This window comes from Antedon bifida, chromosome 4 (genome assembly GCF_963402885.1).
Source record: "Antedon bifida chromosome 4, ecAntBifi1.1, whole genome shotgun sequence".
Lineage (NCBI taxonomy): Eukaryota > Metazoa > Echinodermata > Crinoidea > Comatulida > Antedonidae > Antedon > Antedon bifida.
The window spans coordinates 18,296,201-18,311,135 of NC_136229.1; the positions used below are offsets into that span (position 1 = coordinate 18,296,201).

Below are 14,935 nucleotides of genomic sequence, written 5' to 3' on the forward strand. Positions count from 1 at the left end.
TCCATGCTCTGTGAGCATTCACAGAAGTGGTGTTACAGTCCATGCTCTGTGAGCATTCACAGAAGTGGTGTTACAGTCCATGCTCTGTGAGCATTCACAGAATTCGACAACTGTGTAGCGTAGTGCTACGTTGTAAAAATAAAAAGGTTTCTATTATTTTAAAGTAATTCAGATTGTGAGATATGTAATTTGGAACAATTGAAGCATGATTACGCATAGTAACTTTAAATGGACACGATCCCAATTGTATGAATGTTAATCCTTAGTTTTAATGTAGGTTTTGTCAGTTGACTAATTGTATACAATTTTTTGGTAGTGAATTATTTTTAAGTACTATATAATATAGTTAAAAATTATTGTTGTTGCTGTGCCTTTGCTTCTTTCACACTTATCAGTAAAACTAGATATGCGATACAAATCAAATAGTGTTTTTTCTGTTTTGCATAAAGCTCTGTCTATCAAACTTTATGTGACAAAAAAATACCCATGGACATGATGTCATATCACTACTATACTTGGGCATATCACTACCATATTTGGGTACATTACACTTTTTTTCTACTACAGTTGTTTGATAGTGTAGACAGAGCTTAATACTTCGGTACACATTACCGGAAATAGATAACATGTATGTCTCTTCGAGCATGCAGACCACTTTTATAAATTAATTTCATAACTAATTAACAATGTCCGTTATTTATTTCATCAATATTCAACAATTTTTTTAATTGTTTGTTGTATTTTAAACGTCTTGATAATACCGGCAAGTGCATTAATACTACTAGATAGATCTATGGGTTTAGGTTTATAACAGTTACATTTAAACTTTTGACATAATATTATACTGTAGGCCTACAACTAAATAAGCTTTATTTTTCATGCGATGGTTTTTAAATTCTTTCCCAAAATGTTGTTATTGATCGAAAATGTAACATACATTTTATGAGATGAATTTATGATGTTGAAACGTTTCTATCGACAACAATTTTATGTATAACTTCTTAACTTTCTTAAAAATGATAATAAAATCAAATGCGAATCTTAAATTTTTAATCTTTTTTCTTTTGTGTTGGCTGCAATTTTATTACCAGGAAGGGAATCAATGTAGGAAAGTTTATATCAAGATCTTTGGGTGAGAAAATGATATAATATTACTGTATTTCATACAGTCTTGACGCTCTTTTCATTAGATTGATTGCGATAATAATAATAAAGGGTGTGTAGTAAATAATTAATTTTTAGAGTACAGTACACTAAATATACCAGAAAATGTTGCCTATTAAATTACTAATGTCACAAATTGCGCCTCATATAAACGAATCTGCTGTGTTTATTAACTCCAGAAAAGTTTAAGCCACCAACCGAGGGCGTATTTCCGAATCAATGACGTAGAAGTAAGGTCACCAAATTTTTTGAGTTTCGTTTTAAAATTGTGGTTTTATGACAAATAATGTTGGGTCATTTATCAAGACAGAGTCGGTTGATTGCACAATCTGTAAGTAATCACTTATTAATAAAACCGATTTATGTAGGCATGTATTTAATTTGTAAATGTCTGAAAGAAAACGTAGGCCCGGCGTCCGAAAAGACCACACGTGACACAGTGCCAAAGCTGAAGGAGTCGAGTCGGTCGGAATGTCACCGGTACAGCTCACCTAATTCTCTGCCTAGGCCTACAGTACACTACCTGCATAAGTAGTCAATATTGTCATTAATTTATTCACCCTCTTCATGCCCTTCTTTGTTGTGCGTATTTATTACAAAAGAGAAAAAAGTATAGGCCTAGGCCTAAATTAAAAAATAAAATTAATTAATAATAATTATTAAATTTTATTATTAATATCGTTCACAATAAATAAATTGTGCACTAAACATGCATGTGCATCATTCATTAAAAAAAGACATTCCTAGTCACTTTATAAAACAATGCTATAAATATAATATAACGCACTTGCCAATAATTGTATAACCCACTATTACGATCCCCGGGAAAGTAATTTGTCCAATGTGTCCAAAAAGTGACTTGTCTTTAGGTGAACATGACGGACCTATTTTGACGCATTGTGATTAATATGGTAGGTAGTAAAGTGATAGACATTGATACACTGTTGATGTGGCTTCCACTTAAGTTTTTTGATGCACCCCTGCGTCAACAATTATTTGAATGATGCATCCCTGACGCACCTCTTCCGGGGGTCATCTGGTGAGTCGTACAATTGACAAGTGCATAAAAATAATGTGGTATTGATCCTTGTGTGTGTTTTTCAAATATAAAATAATATACAGCATGTAAAATAAATTAACTTGTATTCTTGCAGACTTCGATTGGGTTAAGGTATAACAGTACTTTGGTAATTGCTGAACATAACAATGAACAGTTGAATCCAATCACGTTGAATACATTAACAGCAGCCAGCAAACTTGGAGGCGACATTTCATGTCTTGTCGTTGGCTCACAGTGTTCTAAGGTAATTGCTTTTGAATGTTACTTTAGTGATTATACCATGATAAATTTCCCTCTACTGTCATCATCAGATATTTACATAGGTATTTAATTTTAATTCTTGCAGGTAGCGGAGGAATTAAGCAAAGTAAGCGGAATTTCTAAGATCCTATTGGCTGACAACGAGTCATATAATGGTTTCCTTCCAGAAGCTGTCGCACCTCTCGTTTTAGAGACTCAAAAACAATTTAACTTTACGCATATAGCAGCCGGAGCCACAGCATTTTCTAAGGTACACTATTGTCTATCCTCTTAAGTATACAAATATTAAATTTATTCAATTATAAAGCTCTGTCTACACTATCAAACTAGTATGGTAGTGATATGAAATCATCATGTCCATTATGGGTACATCACATTTTTTTTCTACTACAGTAGTTTGATAGTGTATAAATGTGTTTTTACATTGTTGATATTTTGTTTACAGAGCGTCCTACCAAGAGTTGCAGCTAAGCTTGATGTAGCTGCTATTTCAGATATTATTGATATAAAAGATCCAGAGACATTTGTTAGAACAATTTATGCAGGTAATGCGATTTCAACTGTACGTTCAAAAGATCCGGTCAAAGTTATTACAGTGAGGGGGACATCGTTTGAGGCGTGTGCAGATAGTGGTGGATCTGCAGCTACTGAACCAGGTAAGTTTGAGATACTGTGTAGTGGTGAGGTTGTGGTTGGCCATGATATTACCATAAAATAAAGGAAAGAGACTAAAGCTATAAATTCCAAAGTAAAACATTTTATATAATTTTGCAGCTCCAAGCTCTGATGCTAAAAATGATCTGTCCACATATGAGGGTCAAATGTTGTCCAAGAGTGACCGACCTGAATTGACCAGTGCATCAACAGTAATCTCTGGAGGACGTGGCATGAAAAATGGTGACAATTTTGAAATGTTGTACACATTAGCCTCGAAGCTAAATGCGGCTGTCGGAGCATCTAGAGCGGCAGTTGACGCAGGGTTCGTGCCAAATGATATGCAAGTCGGCCAAACCGGGAAAATTGTTGCACCAGTAAGCTTTGTTATTTGTTAGTACTAGACCGTAATATTAGATAAATAGTGCTTAGAATAATTCATGTTGAAATTTTGGAAACTTTTATGAAGCCATATAAACAATACACAATTAGTGTGGCATAAGATATGAATTGCTTTTTTTATGTATAGCGTAGACATATTGTGTGAATGTCCATAGATTTTGTTTTTGGCCTACAAAGCATCCAGTTTCTATTATGATATTGGTTGTAAACAGTGTCAGCTGAATCTTGAATGTAGTTTCACATTATTACAGTATTTTTTTAAATAGTAGCATAATATTGTCAACAGTTAATATGTTTTTTAAATTTAACCAAATGGTTTTCTGGGTGTTCCTTAATAACATATTTATCATTCTTCATTTAGCAACTGTATATTGCTGTGGGTATCTCCGGAGCCATTCAACATCTTGCAGGGATGAAGGACAGTAAAGTAATTGTGGCAATAAACAAGGACCCTGAGGCACCCATCTTCCAAGTTGCTGACTATGGACTTGTGGCAGATCTCTTCAAGGTATGTAATCAAGTGATAACCCTCAAATAGTAGTTACAGGCCTGCAGTATACGGACAATATGACAAATACTTTAACCCCAAATTGTTTTAAAAAGACTGTACAGTATGTTCAATCTGTGTTCACCCATATACATAGGAAGATCGCAGCTGGCCCGAGTCCCTCAATTTTGAAAAGGACAATGCAAAAGATAGGACATTAGGTTATGTGCTGCACTTATTTCAAAATTCTGGATCATGCACTGATATAATAGTCTTATATGACCACAAAAGTGGCAAGCAATGATTGGCCCGAAGGCCTAATTATACATATCTTTTTTTGATAAATATTCAAGTTTTTGTAATTTTTATTTTCTCTTTTTAGGCCATTCCTGAAATGAATGAAAAGCTTTAAGAACTTTGGTTGGACATTATTTTAACAAACAAGATGGCATGATTCAGTCACAATTCTCTACTAGCACTTCTGGGTGTGCTAGTGACCAACCCACTCAATTATACTGCCTCTATGTTTATTCATGCTAGCTATACTAACACAATGGAAAATTTAATTATATCTATTTCTCTGAATGAATAAAATTACAAAGATAATTGTTCGTATATTTTGTTTTGTGATCCTGGATATATTGGTAATCATGGTCTAAGGTTGTGGAATGCATTGTTGGTAGAGCAAGTTTTGTGGTACTCCTAACAATCTTACTTATCTAGTGTTTATTCACCATGCATTTGAATGTACAGGTATTGTTATTTAAACAAAATAATTCTTTTGACACAATAGCCAATCCCTATTTGAATGCTTTATTGGGTCATGAAGGAGCCCTTAGAGGTTGTACTGTACTTGCATACTATTTGAGAATCGGAATATAACTACTAAAGAATTGCTAAACAAAAAAATAATTACTATTACATTTAATCAAATTAAAAACCATTGTTAATATTTAGTTCATTATTATAAAACTGGTGTAAGAGTGGACGTAGTGAATATCATTTACTTTGTAGCACCCATATTGCATCCACTATCTTATACCATGGTTTACCAAAACAATTGTAAGTAAAATCCTTTATATGGATTCTTCCAAATGATATACAATGGCAGAAATAATCTTACTACTGTACTAAGTTGTAAATGATTTCCTACCAAATTTCAGTAAATAAATATTTAATGATTTTCCTTAAGTGGTATCCTGTTGGATAAGAGAACGTTTCAATATTATGACCACAGAGTCCTGAGTTCGAATCCTGTCTGATGTCTCTGATTTTTTTAACATATCAATCAAATATGTTGGACAAAGTTTGTATGTCCTAGCAGCTGGTTACTATCTATTGGGGCATTAATGCAATATGTCTAACAGAAATGAATATTAATAATAATATGTATGCTCTTTAGTTTATTCTGTTTGGATTTTTAAAGCTTTCTTTTCAAAGTGTTTTTTTAGAAAATGATTTAATGTAATTTAAGAGTTTATTTCAAGCATCTGGAAACGACAGCTCTTGTCTTCATCGTGCCTGGAATAAGCTTCATTTATTTTACTGCTGTTTTACATTTTATCATTTCTTTCTTGCTTGAGATTTTGCTTTTGCTGCATCATCTTTTGCTGAAAAAAGAAAAACATGAATGAATGAATGAATTTTGTTAAGCTCTGTCTGCACTATCAAACTAGTTTGAAAAGTGTGATGAACCCAAATATGGTAGTGGTATGACATCATCGTGTCCATATATGGGCACATCACATTTTGTTGTCACATAAAGCTTGATAGATGCAAGCCTCATACTCTTTAATTTAAAAACTGTGTGTCAACCCAACTCTTTTACTTTTAGAAAGAGATTTATCTGGTACCACTTTACCTTTCTTCTCCTCATCCCGTTTCTTGGCAGCATCTTCTCGTTGTTTTCGTATAATTTGTAGTCGTGCCATATCTGCCTTTGCTTCATCTGTTTTTCCTTCTGCATGAAGTTTCAAATATCGTTGATGGGCCTCCTGTTTTGCAATTTCTTCCCTGTTATTAAATGACATGACATTGTTTATAATGAATAGTGTATACAGAGTAGATATGACTATCATGTTTTCAGCCATTATCACATATTAACTACAGCATTACATACCTTTCCCTCCTTGACAAATTTTGGGTTCCTGATGTAGCAGTTTCTACATTTAAATTTGATGCCTTTTTCATTTTATTTTGGACTCTGTTTGGATTTTCTATTTGTATAAGACCTTCTATACCTTTTGTTGGCTGAAAAAAAGAGAGAAATATTATAAGTTATTTAAATTAAGCAAGTTAATTTCAATTAGTGAACAAAATTTTGTTTTAATAAACAAATTTGATCTTACTCTATCCTCATCATCTGAGCTTTCTTCTGACGATGATGAACTTGGTGGCATGTCTCGATTCTTTTGCTAAAAAAGAAAGATGTAGTCATATTGTGAATGATGGTGTTGTTATACCAATGACATGATATCATTATTTTAAGATATTTATTTAAAATACAAACCCTCCATGCATTTGTATCATCTTTCATTTGGGCATCAATTTCTTCTGGATTGTGGAATGTCCTTCCGCGACCCTTGTGTTTAGGTTTTCCTCCTGAAATCAAACAATGGTGTAAGTAAGGAAAAAAAGAGTTATAATTATATTTTATTATCTGATTCACACATATTTATTAATATTAATTTAATAATTAAATAAATCCTGCAAGCAAACAAATTACTGTAATAAATAATAATATCAACTCGTTTACTACTTTCTGACACTACATACAAAACGATTACATAAAATATTCACTTGTTAGGCTACACCCAAAATGTTGCACCATATACCGTAATCTTCCCACGTTTCCTTCTGTAGCCGTCGGGACTTGTTGCCAGACAAATGGGATAGACCTAGCTAGCTTAGTTAGGCCCACCACATGATGATGTATGGTGGGCCTAGCATTTACGAGTCTTCATAATTTAATCAACTATAATAATAGTATGCTATCATGACTTAATGGAAACATAACATACCTCTTCCTCCTCTAGGCATGTTGAAATTTAAGATAGTTATCTAAAAAATATATGTTTATCAATTAAAATGTAAGCAGATGCTATCCAACTCGACAAGTTAACGAAACACTGCAAATTTCCCAAAAGAATGGTCTTGCGTTTTGACGCTTGTTGCGTTGTCTACAACTCCGAAACGTCGTACCTCTGTTACATACATAAACCTTACGGATAAAATAACAGAAACGATTCAACGCATTATAATTTATGACGCGTTCACAAAACAGTTACACGCAGAAAATATGTTCACGAATTACAAAATACAGTACATACCCTGTATTGACATGTGAAAAAAATCTGAAAAAATGGGCAGTCCAGCCTAGGCCTAACTTTTTAAAAATTAAATATCACAATTTAAAAGGTATTTTAATGAATAATTTGAATACATTTTAATTTATAAATGTTTGTTTTAGCTATTCTGTGGTGCTTGAATAATTGTGTTACTATAAACGAGCGTTTTTTTCAAGCCTCTACTATATGCTAGGCCTAGGCTGGCTAGCAGTACGGTTACGGTGTGGTGGTCTGCATGTAAGCGCCACTCTGAAATGGTTGAGGAATGAATAATAATGTGGATGAACTGTGACGTCATCATGCTCGCCTATGTAAAAAGCACAGAACGCTATTAAATTATTAATTAGGGCCTATTATAGACTATAATTTAGCAGTAACATTTATCATTATTAATTAAAAATTGTTTATATTTATTTAAAGTTAGTAGTACTAGTTGTAGGCCCGAGTATTGATTTAATAAATTGATTTTTGTACTGTACAAAATTATTTTTTTCCTTTTTCAGATTTCATTCAACATTTGAGATGACCGTCCTTGGGCAAATCTCAAATCTACTACTAAAATCTTGTCAAAAGCATTTGCTGCTACAACGATGTATACCATCAACATCGAAACATGCTACCTACAACAAGAGCAATTGTTTATTAATCAAATATTCAAAAACACAATATCAAAATATAAATTTTTATTCAGTTAAAACTTCCAATAAGCAAATTAGTAAATCTCTACCACACAGTTTTTCATCATTTTTTAGAACAGATTTTATAGAAAGACTACAACAGCAAAGATATTTTAATTCAAATAATGTTAAACTATTTTCAATGATAAGCTATCAAAAAAGGACTTTATTAAGCAATAAATTCTATACAAGGCCTCTAGAATGGACATATAGGTGGAGGTCACATAAAAGTGCTAGAGCATCGCAAAAGAATAAAACGGTTGTGTTGTATGTGTTGGCTGCAACTATACTGGTGGGAGGTCTGTCCTATGCTGCTGTTCCACTTTATGCTGTATTCTGCCAGGTATAATGAGGATTTTTTTTATTATTTATGTGTACACAGCTATCGAGTCCAAAAGACATTCTGCACTTGCTTAGAAAACTACATGAAAACTCAAACTTTATTTATATAATTTAAAATTAAACTCAAAACTTATCAATAATATTACCTATTTACCTATGTTTTAATTTGAAATGTTATAGGTACATAGCTATCAAGTCTAAAAGACATTCTTACTTGCTTAGAAACCTACATGAAAACTCAAACTTTTTCTTTATCTATATAATTGAAATACTACTCAATACTAAATATATATAAAATAAATATATATACTTATCAATAATTATATTATCTATTTACCTATGTTTTAATTTGAAATTAAATTTGTATTGATAGGCTACTGGACTTGGTGGTCAAGCAACCAAAGGTCATGACACAGAGAAAGTTGAATCAATGACTGTCATTAAAAACAGACAACTTCTCATAAAGTTCAATGCAGACACTGCAGCAAGTATGAGATGGAATTTCCGCCCTCAACAACCAGAGGTTAAGGTAACTATTTCAGGTGATTTGTTTGTTGCAGAGAACTTCAGTGGCAACAAGTTTGTTTTGTTTTCGAACTTTCATTTAACAGATCTGTCAGAGATACATTCTTGGTAGAACATTGAATACATATTTTCTCATTTCAATACTAATAAATAAATTATAATTGCTTTTTCAAATTTTTTTTATATTTCATACGCATCCAACAACAAACACAAACTTGCCAATTACAGGATGGATAAACTATTTTATAATTTATCGGACGTGCTTATAAAGTCTCATTTAAGGCTTAGAGAGTGGAGTTGAAAGAGTCATTAGTTACAACCCTGGCACTACTAGGTCAGGATTGAACCCTGGATCTTGAGATTGAAAGGCAAGCATGTCAACCACGTGCCACAGCTAAGCTATTATCATTTCATTATTATTAAATAAATTTATCTGTGACAATTTTTTTAATGTTTTTTAGGTTTACCCAGGTGAAACAGCCCTTGCGTTTTACTCTGCAGTTAACCCAACAGACAAGCCGATAGTAGGTATCTCGACTTACAACGTTGTACCATTTGATGCAGGCCAATACTTCAATAAAATACAATGCTTCTGTTTTGAAGAACAAAGATTAAATCCACACGAACAGGTAACATTGACTGTTTATTTGTTTATAGACCTTATTTTTAATTAACTGCATTTATTTTAACAACTTTTTCAATCTGTCCCCATTCTGTTTCTTGTATGGTTTGGGCTGGCAGACAAGGATCTTAATAATTCATTGAATCAACTCTCTTTTCTTTTATCCTAGGTTGATATGCCAGTATTCTTCTACATTGATCCCGAGTTTGCTGAAGATCCTAGAATGGCAAATGTTGACATGATTACTTTGTCCTATACGTTTTTTGAAGCCAAAGAAGGTCTACAACTCCCAGACCCATGGATGAAACATTGATATATAATATATAATTATGTTGTCTAAATTACTGATGTTACTGCAGTATTTTGGCTGCATGCATAATAAATGCAGATCAGTGGTTATTTGTGGAATTTGAATAAAACATTAAAAATAAGACTGAACTTTAGATATTATTTTTATTTAGATATTATAATTATCTATGATTTAAGTTATGGATATTTTATTGCTGTAAAACAACTAAACTAAACTGGCGATTACTGTAGTCTGTTAATGCAGTAATAAAAGGCGACTTTGGCGTTTCATACCATGACCAAAATTTGTGGTAATTTTCTCTACTCCTCTCGTGTCAACGTGTGTTGTTTTTCTTGTCTATTTTTTCCTGGTATTTCCAGTTTTCGATATATTTTTACAAAATGGGGATCTTAGAAAAGATAGCGCAAGTTGAAGCGGAGATTGCTCGAACTCAAAAGAATAAAGGTAATGTGTTTTTATTGTGTTTCTATATCAAACAGCTAGGCCCCTGCTGCCTGCTTGGAATTTAGGCCCGGCGGCGGTGGGGGCCGCCACTCGCATCTGGCACGCGACCGTCCCAACTCAGGGATAGAGGCCTAGGCCTAGAACTTTTAAAATTTATAATTTGTATAAAGACGCCTCTAAACTTGACTAGGTCTTATATTATTAATTTATATAAATTTATTTATACATGACATAACCAAAAATTTATTAATTTAATTTAACATTAAAAAATTTATTTTCCTAGCAACCGAATATCATCTTGGTTTATTAAAAGCTAAACTTGCAAAGTACAGAACACAATTATTGGAGCCGCAAGGAAAAACTTCAGCCAAAGTGAGTACTACTATCTACACCTATCCTCTCGCAGCATTTGAGGGTTATGAATCAGTTACTTATTTATGACAATATTATTATTAAATTAAATCATTATTAATATTAACATTTAATTTTTATTTCTTTTCAGGGTGAAGGTTTTGATGTCATGAAATCTGGGGATGCCAGAGTGGCACTCATTGGCTTTCCATCGGTTGGAAAAGTAAGATCACTTTAAAATTGTATGGTGTTTTACATTGCATTAAATGCCACCATACAATTTTAGCACATGTATCATCATGTATTTATTTCTGTATACGAATACTGTACAATAAAATTCTGATACATTTGTTTTTTTTATATCTTTATCTAGTCTACACTACTGAATACCGTCACTAAGACTCACAGTGAATCGGCTTCCTATGAGTTTACCACATTAACGTGCATCCCTGGTGTAATAGATGTAAGTTTTGATTTCACTGATATTACTACTAATCCAGTATTAATCAATAGTGCCTTCTATGCTCAAAGAGAATAAAATAATAACATTTTATATTTGTATTTACAGTATAACGGTGCTAATATTCAACTTCTTGATCTACCAGGAATCATAGAGGGTGCTTCTCAAGGTAAATGGCAAATCGCTGTACTGTATTACAACATATTTTGCAGTTATATTTATGAATGAAGAAGAATGTGAAGACTTAATAGGGAGGTTTTGCAACCTTACGAATACGAAAACAGATACGTCACACATTTGTGAAACTTTTGAGCTGATCCCCATTTCATATTCGTAAAGCGTATTTGTGTTGACGAATATCACCAGTCATATTCGTAACTACAAAATAAGTATAGTTTTTGATCTATTTTGCATTTGAATCAGGAATGATTCATGATTATAATATAATTATTAGATTTATTGAAAGTAATTTACTAAAATGCCAGGTCAATTTTGATAAATAGCAGTTTTTAAAGTCCTCACTCGCTTTGATGTTACGCTAGGCCTAGGCAGCCAAGCAACACGTACCTGCCGCTTCGCTCAAATTTACCGCAGTCATATTTTGGACGGCGCCCTCAATATTTCGTTGCCATGCGAAACAGATTTTTCCTGGCTTACGAAAAACGAATATGTGTGCGTGACGTATCCGTTTTCGTTATCATATTTGTAAGATTGCGAAACCTCCCTAACCCTGTACATCTTGTAAAAATCAAATCCCGTCCCAGGGCCGAATCGTCCCACTACCATAAAAATCAATTAACAACACTTATATTATGCATGTTATTCTTTCCCTCAGGTAAAGGGCGTGGTCGACAAGTAATCGCCGTTGCTAGGACAGCAGATATGGTTGTTATGATGCTAGATGCCACCAAAGGAGATATTCAAAAGTTAGTTTATTTTTGTTTATATAGTTATAAATGCTGTCTATTTTAACCACAGTAGTGCTTTCCCATTCTAGAATCATCAACTATTGGTCAATCTTGTAATCTAGAGGCACTTCAGCTTGTCATACTTGGCTTCCAATAATAGCCTCATATTAACAACAAGGTTTATTTGCTGAATAGATGTCAGTTGACATGTTAATGTTATTTGAACCTATATAATGTGTACAGTATACAGTACTGAAGTTATAACATTTACTCTCATCACTCTATTCTTTTTTTAAAAATTATTTTTTGACAGGAAACTTTTAGAAAAAGAGCTGGAAAGTGTTGGTCTCAGACTCAACAAACCAAGACCAAATATTTATTTTAAGGTATTATATTCTTTAAAAAAAGACTACAGTGTGTTTATATTTTTCAATAAGGTCAAGTATTGTATAGTTAGGATTTAATGGAATTTTGTTTTTTTTTAATTTTCTGGACAGCCTAAGAAAGGTGGCGGACTATCCTTCAATTCAACGTGTGCCCTGACCATGTGTAATGAGAAACTAATACAGACAATTCTACATGAATACAGTATCCTTTCAAAATACATTTTTTTAATGTTATAAATTCTATGTAAATCCCCCACACTAAACCAACTTGTGAAAATATGTCCTAGTTCTCCCCCACCCCATTTTTGTTCATACATAGCAGGTTAGTCCCAGTACCAATGTATACACCTGGAAGAAGCCAAACGAGTTGCATATGATTTGAACTTCAACCTCATACCTATAGGTTGGAGCACTGTCAGATGACATTGTTCATATATATTGCTCTTAACATTTTCGTTTAGAAATATTCAATGCAGAAGTATTGTTTCGTGAAGATTGCAGTGCGGATGATTTCATTGATGTTATCTCTGATAATCGGGTTTACCTTCCATGCTTATATGTAAGTCAAGTTACAGACTAACTAAAATGCTAATGTATTTATTCTTGATCCTCAAGCTTAACTGGAAACTGAGGAAATTCTGATTAGGCCCTCTACAGCCAGCAGTGTAGTGCCTAACAGATTGGCAAACCGGCTGACGATCCTGTACTCTTTTCGAATAGTGTACCAAGTTCTTTAGCATGCACTATATTTACACAGGACCAATGGCTTTACATTTAATTTTCATCATCATTATCGCCAATACAACTACCATTACCTCCTGCCACAGCCATTACTACCAGCACTCGTTACTATCTGCTCTTTGACTGCAATTTTAGTATAAAACTGTAAATTATTTTCAGGTATACAATAAAATTGATCAAATCTCAATTGAAGAAGTTGATAGAATAGCCCACCTGCCTCACTGCATCGTCATAAGCTGTGAACTCAAGTTAAATCTCGACTACTTCTTAGAAAAATTATGGGAGTATTTAGGTCTTATATGTGTGTACACAAAGAGGAGAGGAGGTATAGTATTAACTATCAATAATATTTTCGATATGCATGATTGATTACCTTGATTTACCTTGATGTTGAGACTTATAAAGCCGTAGTTTGTGTGTCTCTCTGTAAAGTTCTATCAATCCATTCTTGTCTACTATACAGGGAAATCTGATCTGGTTTATTGAATTGGATTCGATGACTTTATTGATTAAGGGCAGTGTTTTCATAGTTAAATGTTCAGAATTACACTATGGTGTGCTATGCCTTTACTCCATGGCTGTTCAATCCCTTTGTGCTAAGTTTGAACTCTGTCAGAAATGAGCACAGAATGATCTAATGTAAAACACACCACCCATTGAATATAAATGATTTTTGTTTGTTTCCACAGAGCAACCAGATTTTCAAGATGGAATTATAATGAGAAGAGACTGTTCTGTAGAACATGTGGTAAGAACACTATATTTAGGCTAAGGGTAGATGATCATATTTGAAGCAGGTTGTACAGTAGTTGATTATAAAGACACTTTTAAGCTGGTTTAAAGCAAGCCAGGGGTTTGAATGAACCTCCCTTTTTTCAGAAGTGACCTTTTAAAACTAGAGATCAGCAGTAAAATATGGTATTTAAATAAGCCTAACTAGCCTGATGACAATTTGTTCCCCTTTGAAAATGAACCCAGACTATTGGCTTGAAAGCCTTAGAATAATATTGGCTGCATTCGTGTTTGTGCCTAGAGAGGTATTTATAATATAATAATTTGTGTTTATTTTCAGTGTCATGCAATTCATAGAAGTATCGCAAGTTCATTTAAATACTCATTAGTATGGGTAAGTCTTTCAGTTTCTTTCAATCACAATATTTTTCTGCATGTATGTCTTTTGTGTGTTTTAAATGCTGTCATTATTATCTTGTCTTTTTTTTCAGGGTACAAGTGTTAAATACAATCCACAGAGAGTTGGCTTATTACATACAATGAAGCATGAGGATGTCATACAAATAGTAAAGAAATAGATACAATGTTATTATAGTTTTGATGAAATATAGTTATTTACATGAATTATTTTAACCATGCAACTCTGATGTTCAACTGGGTTTTAACATATACCTGGCTGCTCTTTACAATTATATGATATGAAGTTTAATAAATATGCTGTATTATATACTATACCCATACTGGTTATTTTGATGTTTTTATTCTTTGTTGAATGACCTGAGGTGGAACGTAATAGGGTTTTGATTTTACCAATGTATGGAGATTATGAAGAGGTCTTGAATACAAGGCATTCTTTAGACAAAATAGATTTCCAAATAAGAAAATGCTATAACTATCATTACAATGTCAGAATCACCAGAATTGGGTTTTTGTTGTACAGTTTGTATATTATGCATATCATGATGTATTTCCATATACTATACTGTACATTGATTGAATAAATGTATGAAACTGTAGCTGTAAAGTATATGTTTTTATTGTCTTTGTATCTAACAATTATTG

The 14,935-nt window shown here is 33.0% G+C and overlaps 4 protein-coding genes across 4 annotated transcripts; 3 read left to right on the forward strand and 1 right to left on the reverse strand.

Annotated features, from left to right (window-relative positions):
• Positions 1-1,355: 1,355 nt before the first annotated feature.
• Positions 1,356-4,634, forward strand: LOC144840112 (electron transfer flavoprotein subunit alpha, mitochondrial-like). Its single transcript, XM_078695781.1, has 7 exons — positions 1,356-1,495; positions 2,319-2,468; positions 2,571-2,735; positions 2,931-3,141; positions 3,260-3,516; positions 3,903-4,049; positions 4,411-4,634. Exons 1-7 carry the CDS (start codon positions 1,451-1,453, stop codon positions 4,438-4,440), a joined length of 1,005 nt encoding a protein of 334 aa, XP_078551907.1. The 5' UTR covers positions 1,356-1,450; the 3' UTR covers positions 4,441-4,634.
• Positions 4,635-4,820: 186 nt separating this feature from the next.
• LOC144840114 (28 kDa heat- and acid-stable phosphoprotein-like) lies at positions 4,821-11,963 on the reverse strand. Its single transcript, XM_078695784.1, has 7 exons — positions 11,954-11,963; positions 7,049-7,135; positions 6,538-6,629; positions 6,377-6,442; positions 6,148-6,278; positions 5,890-6,041; positions 4,821-5,638 (listed from the first exon to the last, which is right to left on the reverse strand). The coding sequence occupies exons 2-7, from the start codon at positions 7,065-7,067 to the stop codon at positions 5,592-5,594; spliced, it is 507 nt and encodes a 168-aa protein (XP_078551910.1). The 5' UTR covers positions 7,068-7,135; positions 11,954-11,963; the 3' UTR covers positions 4,821-5,591.
• Positions 7,355-9,940, forward strand: LOC144840113 (cytochrome c oxidase assembly protein ctaG-like). The gene is made up of 5 exons (XM_078695782.1): positions 7,355-7,445; positions 7,879-8,395; positions 8,768-8,923; positions 9,381-9,548; positions 9,711-9,940. Exons 2-5 carry the CDS (start codon positions 7,898-7,900, stop codon positions 9,852-9,854), a joined length of 966 nt encoding a protein of 321 aa, XP_078551908.1. The 5' UTR covers positions 7,355-7,445; positions 7,879-7,897; the 3' UTR covers positions 9,855-9,940.
• On the forward strand, positions 10,144-14,889 carry LOC144840111 (developmentally-regulated GTP-binding protein 2-like). The gene is made up of 13 exons (XM_078695780.1): positions 10,144-10,295; positions 10,579-10,667; positions 10,798-10,869; positions 11,020-11,109; positions 11,215-11,275; positions 11,942-12,032; positions 12,328-12,400; positions 12,512-12,602; positions 12,862-12,959; positions 13,301-13,466; positions 13,831-13,889; positions 14,214-14,267; positions 14,365-14,889. Exons 1-13 carry the CDS (start codon positions 10,232-10,234, stop codon positions 14,449-14,451), a joined length of 1,095 nt encoding a protein of 364 aa, XP_078551906.1. The 5' UTR covers positions 10,144-10,231; the 3' UTR covers positions 14,452-14,889.
• Positions 14,890-14,935: the final 46 nt, after the last annotated feature.